This window comes from Syzygium oleosum, unplaced genomic scaffold (genome assembly GCF_021117445.2).
Source record: "Syzygium oleosum isolate NSW1041296 unplaced genomic scaffold, Sole_v2.1 Sole_v2.02, whole genome shotgun sequence".
Taxonomy (NCBI): Eukaryota; Viridiplantae; Streptophyta; class Magnoliopsida; order Myrtales; family Myrtaceae; genus Syzygium; species Syzygium oleosum.
This window is the reverse complement of record NW_026607486.1, coordinates 1,316,533-1,322,485: the sequence shown is the minus strand read 5'-3', so window position 1 is coordinate 1,322,485 and position 5,953 is coordinate 1,316,533. Positions and strand designations below refer to the sequence as shown.

At 39.8% G+C, this 5,953-nt stretch overlaps 1 protein-coding gene across 1 annotated transcript; it reads left to right on the top strand.

The window, feature by feature from the left end:
• The first annotated feature begins 769 nt into the window (after positions 1 to 769).
• On the top strand, positions 770 to 1,813 carry LOC115686737 (uncharacterized). The gene has a single exon (XM_030612124.2). The coding sequence runs from the start codon at positions 820 to 822 to the stop codon at positions 1,597 to 1,599; it is 780 nt and encodes a 259-aa protein (XP_030467984.2). The 5' UTR covers positions 770 to 819; the 3' UTR covers positions 1,600 to 1,813.
• The last annotated feature ends 4,140 nt before the right edge of the window (positions 1,814 to 5,953 follow it).

Below are 5,953 nucleotides of genomic sequence, written 5' to 3'. Positions count from 1 at the left end.
CAATGTTGATATATGAAAGACCCAATAAACATTACTTCTTTCGTTCATGTATGGAATCAAACCAATCTCAGAGAGAACAGTAAAGTTTCACGGGTTCTTTCTGTCCAAGCGCAGGAACGGTGATAAATAAAGAATTTAAATCTATTTATTCATATTTCGACTTCCACGAAGCTTCACCGATGAGGAAAATGAGAATCCCTACCGGCTAAAGCATATTGAAAAGTCATATTCGAAGAAATTCGGATGTACGACTTGGGGTTGCAAGGACAATCTATATGTTTACATCCATTAATTCGCAAGACTAGTTTTTATTCAACCCCACACCCTAGGATGTATTGAGATTTTCCTTTCAAAGCACAAACACTTTCTATCCAATATGGTCTGTCCACATACATATTGGTACCATACGTGGACTGAAGTTGAAGTTAGGCACTGTACGATTACCTCTTGTTCTTCTCGGAAGATGTACAGAAACATTTACTCATTCACATCACACTGTCCTACAAGCTCCATCAATCACCCTCCAAAATTAAAACTTTATATTATCTACTGGGTCATATTGCACATAAAATGTGGCTCTATCACGACCACCTCCACCACCATATATTTCCCATTTTATCCCCTAAGTCCTTGTTTATCTTTCCTCTGTGCCACCGCTGACAAGGGGTCCTCCCCTATTCAATAGCCCGCAAATGCCATAGAAAAACAACACATTTCTTTTCCCTTTTTTTTTTTTTTTGGTCAGAACATTTCTTTTCCCTTTCAAAGCCCTCAAATCATATTAATCTCTCTCTCTGTCTCTCTCGTTATATATGGCACATGCATGAAGAGTCTGAGGAAGAAAACAAAGTCCACAACCACGCTCGGTATCCTCTCTCTGGCTTCAGAATCGAAACCTTAATGGATTCCTCATCAACATGTCTCGGGACTCGACCTCGTTCTGTCCGTAAAGAGTGCGAACCCAGCAACAACATCAACCCCAATTCATCGTATCCATCGAAATCACCACCCTCTTCCTCGTCTTCTCGCAGAAGAAGCCCTTCCTTCTCTTCCTCTTCCTCTCTTTCCTCGTCTTCCTCCCTCGGATCTTCCCAGTTCCCCGAGGAGCTCTCGTTCAGCCCTGGCACGCCGCTCCGTCTCTCCGGAGTCCCGTTTTCATGGGAAAAGATCCCGGGGATTCCCAAGAAGCAGAGCTCCAGGAGATCAAGAGATTGTCCGTCTTCCCTGAGCAGCAATCTCCTCCCATTGCCGCCTTCCGCTACTCCACCGTCGTCGAAGCGATACACCAATGAAGAAGTCAGGCTGAAGAAGAAGGTCCACGGCGCCGCAGCGGTGGCGGAGAGGTACCAGTGGGACCCATTCGTGGCGGCATTAGTCGAGTGCTCGAAGGACCACGACCAAGCTCAAGATGCAACTACCGATAACGGAAATAATAAGCTCTGGACGGGCACTAAGGTCTCCAGGAGCATAGGCGACCGGTTCGGACTCATTGGTCTCTACGCATCTTGCAAGAGGGCGTGCCCCGTCTCGGAGTCGATCATCTACCTCCCGAGATCAAACCAAGCGTCCTACGGCCTGATCAATCGGCAATCACATTGAATTCGACCGCACACGGACACTCCGGGGCATCGCCTAGAGATAAGTCCTACATGATGTCGAAATTTCCAGATTCGAAAAGTTCTGTTGTTGTTCTTGTATGGTTTAATCACCTCTTCGTTACATCCACTTTCTGTGTCATTGTGAGAGGAAGTACCAATTGTAATGTTTATATGAAGTTCTATATAATGTGATATGAATTATCGACTTGAGACAAGCAGAAGTGCGCTAGCCTGAATGAACTGGAGGTGCACTGCTTTCCCTTTTTTCAAACCTTATTCCATGGATCATGTTTTGACAGAGTCCATGATGTTTTGTACGTTGATTTGCTGTACATCATGTGGGTGAATTTGATCTAGATTCTAAGGATAAACAGGTCGAGTAAGGCTCACCAGAGAGCCTCCATGTGGGAAGCACACTGAGACCAGTGCAGTAAAAGACAAGCATCAATTCGCTGGGGAACATATATTTTTCTTATTTTTCTGTGGAATATAATGTTTTTTTCCATAGTATCTGTTCAGAGCTGACAAATTTTTTTAAAGAACTGCATTGGGATGGGGGCCTGAGAGGTTGTTGACCAACCCTACTTGTTCTCTCACTCATTTGTCTAGCTCCTCTTTGAGATCTGAGAACTCAAGAACATAACATAAAATTTTGTCTTGAGGGGCACTTGCTAATATAAATTTCTCTTTGTATTCATAAATCACTCTCATTTATCTAACTCTTGAATAATTTGTTTTTGGAACCCCGTTATAACTATTCATTTGGCAAGTCAAAGTGGAAATTAAAAAAAGAAGAAGTAGCTCCCTTATTTTTGGCTTTGTCACTGTGGTTGGACTGTCACGATAGCTCACTAAGTGGACTTGATGATGATGGCTGTCGGTGGAGGTTCCTAAGCGCGATTACATTCATTTCTTGAACACACATATCTTAGAAGATTTAAGAGTTAAGTGTTGAGGATTTTGTATTATTGGACTGTTTTAAATTGAACTTTTGAACAAATTGGAAGGTCGAATGGGGCCCAAATCATTTAATATAGGCTTGATGTAAGAAGATCTCTGACAAGAACCACCAAGATTTCTGCCGAAAGTCCATGATCCATTCTCCACCTTACTTTTTTACATGTAGAGAAATGTACCCAAAGTGGCCGGAAAAAGAATATTTGGAAATGATGATGACATGTTCTTAATGAGCATCAAAATGTATGCTCATAATTAGGTTAGACAATCTTGTAGAAGAAGCAATGAATCAAATCATCATGGCCCATCTTTTCCTTCTTTTCGATTCTTTATGCTATCAAGTTTGCAAAATTTTCGTTCATCCTAATCAACTACGTAGCGATATTTGCTAGCAATAACATAATAGAGGCAATCAATCCATTTAGATGTCTGACCAAAAAACAGAGATGGATCTAATATATAATTTCGTGTCATTTCAATATTTTTTTTCTTTTGAAATCTCTTTTAACATGATAATCCTTTCACTAGAACAATAGATTTGAACGGATAAAAATGCCTTCTTTTCAAAGCATCTAAGAATTTCTTTTTCCAAACATAGACTTTTCGATCCTAGGGTTTCGATGGCCTAACAAAAAGGAAACTACAGGGCCTTGGATTGAACAATTCCAATGTCTCCAAAGCCTGTAAAAGGTGACCATTGGATCTATGTTGCAGGTCTTTGTCTTAGAGACAAAGTTTGTGTTTTTCCACTTTTCAAGAGCCTTGTGGGCATTTTCTTTTTGTCAATTCCATGGGAGAAATCAGTACACAAAAAGCAAGTCCACTATAAAGGTCCTCGGAGAGAGAGAGAGAGAGAGAGAGAGAGAGAGAGAGACCCATTTCTCCATCTTCATCATTCGATTGATTGGCACGCCATGGGAGTAGAGCCACCACTACTCATCAACACAATGTCCAGTCAAGCCACACGCACATACAGATGAATGTGTCGTGAAAAAAAAGTATTTGATTCCTGAAAATCGCAACTTTTGCTCAATTCTCGATTCAGTTAAGAACTGTTTTTTATCTAAAAAAAATCACAAACTTCAAATCTAATCTCAAATGTGCTCCGAACTCTTTTTATCTAAAAAAGCATAAACTTTCAATCTAGCCTCAAATATGCACCCGTGAACTCTACGTCCAAAAATCGTCATTGGCATGTCTACGTCGGTAATAAATCCACGTCAGCAGAGTGACATAGAAAACTATTCCCAAAACAAAACAATTCTTTAATATGAAAATTAGGGAATTGGGACGACTAGCAAAGATTTGGAATTGAGGGCTAATGGGAGCAAATTTGAGACTAGAGTTAAAGTTGATGAATTTTTTTCAGAATTAATACCACGAAAAACCCTAAACTGGTACGCATGTGACAATTTTACCCCAAACTAATATTTTGATCACCAAAATTCTCAAATTGGTACACCTATAACAAATTTAAGCTTAGTTTATTTTCGTTAAATTTTACTGTTAAATTGCTTTATTAAATGACACGCGGCAATTAACGGATGTACCAATTTTTAGGGGTGTGCAATCGGACCGGATTTATCCAGAAACCGGACCGGTCCACCCGAAAAACAGGTTCGGGAACCGGTTCCATTTTTTGGGAACCGGTTAGAACCGGTTCGGTTTCCGGTTCCAAGTAAAAATCGACCCGGACCGGTTTTAGAACCGGTTTTGAGATAATGTAAAAAAAAGTAAAAACCCTAGATCATGTTACCCTACCCAGCTACCCAGTCTGTCTCTCACGATTTCTCTCTTCTCTTTTCGCGACCTCCCCTATCTCTTACAGTTTCTCTCTTCGCAAGCGCCTCGTCAATCGCCGCAAGAACACAACCCAGCTCGTCGCCTGCCTGGGTGTTGAAGAGGGCTAGGGTTCGGTCATCTCGGCGTCCGTACTGTGCGTGTGTTTTTTCCGCCTTTTTGGCTTGCCAATCCGGTAGATCTGTAAGTACGCGACGAAATTTTTTGTGGATTTGCTTGTTTTGCTTTTGGATTGTTGATTTTGATGGATTGTAATTTCAATTGCTCATTTTAGGGATTGTTACTTTTGGCGGATAGTGATTTTTATTATTCATCTTTTACTTTGAATCGTTTCATTGCTACCTATATTATTTTGCTAGAAGAAAATGAAACCGGAAAAAAGAACCAAAAAAACAGGTTCTCGGGTAGACCCTGAAACCGGATCGGAAAAACAGGGTCGGTTCCAAAACAGGGTTCAGGGAAAACAGGGTAGGTTTCAGGTTCCAAAAATCGAGAACCAGTTATAACAGGGTTGGTTTCAGGTTCCAGGTCTGGACCCAATCCACCCTGGAACCGATCACCCCTACCAATTTTATGTTTTACCCTCCGTTTATCACAGACGTACCAGTTTATGATTTTTTGTTGTATTAATTTAATTTAATGGAAACTAACGGAAGGTACATTTATCACAAATGTACCAATTCGAGGTTTTTGGTAGTCAAAAAATTAGTTTGGGGTAAATTTGTCATAAGTGTACTAGTTTGAGATTTTTCGTGGTATTAACCTTTTTTTTATACAAAAAAAAGTTCATGGCAAATTTGAAACTAGACCTAAATTTGGAGTTCGTTTTTTTTAGATAAAATAAAGTTTGGGACAAGACTGGGATTGGACCTAAAGTTAGGGTTTTGTTTTAGACAAAAAAAAAAAGTTCAAGGCAGAATTAGACCGGACCTAAAGTTGGGGTTTTTAAGGGACTTAGGCTATGGAAGAACCAAATACAGAGACCCAAAAATCAATATTATGATAGAACAATGTCGATTACAAATGATTTATTGAGTCATGCGACAAATTGCGGATGCATTCAAACAACTGAAATTACAATTCTTTTGATTTTTTTTAAAATAAAATGAAAATAAAAGTTATAAAACCACGCTATACATTGCCGATAAGTTGCCGGTCTCAATGGAGCTTGTTGAGTGATGCAAAATCGGATTGGGTGGGCACTTCATGATCTACAATCTACATAAACTTTAGGGAGACGAAATAATTAATATTTCCTCCACTCATTTGGTAAAATCCGAAATGATTATGTAATGTACTGTCCTTTTAATTCTCATTATCTACGCAATTATATATTAATCAGTAGCGACGTGCACAAGTTATACGATGCTAATGCCTAGAGAATCTCTAGCTTAAAATAATGGGTCGTGCATCTCAGTAGCAATAGCAAGCACTATCGTATCATAGTCATCATGATCTTCACCGAGTGCACAAAATTAGAAATTAATTAGATGATAAAGTCGCTATATCAAAGGCAAGTTTGAAATTTCTTTGCCGACGATCACGCACCACAATTGGGAAATAGCGTGAAACATCTTACATAGCTAGTGGGACCTAAT

Coding starts and splice junctions, on each gene's coding strand:
- LOC115686737 (XM_030612124.2), top strand. CDS start 820: ATGCATGAAGAGTCTGAGGAAGAAAACAAAGTCCACAACCACGCTCGG.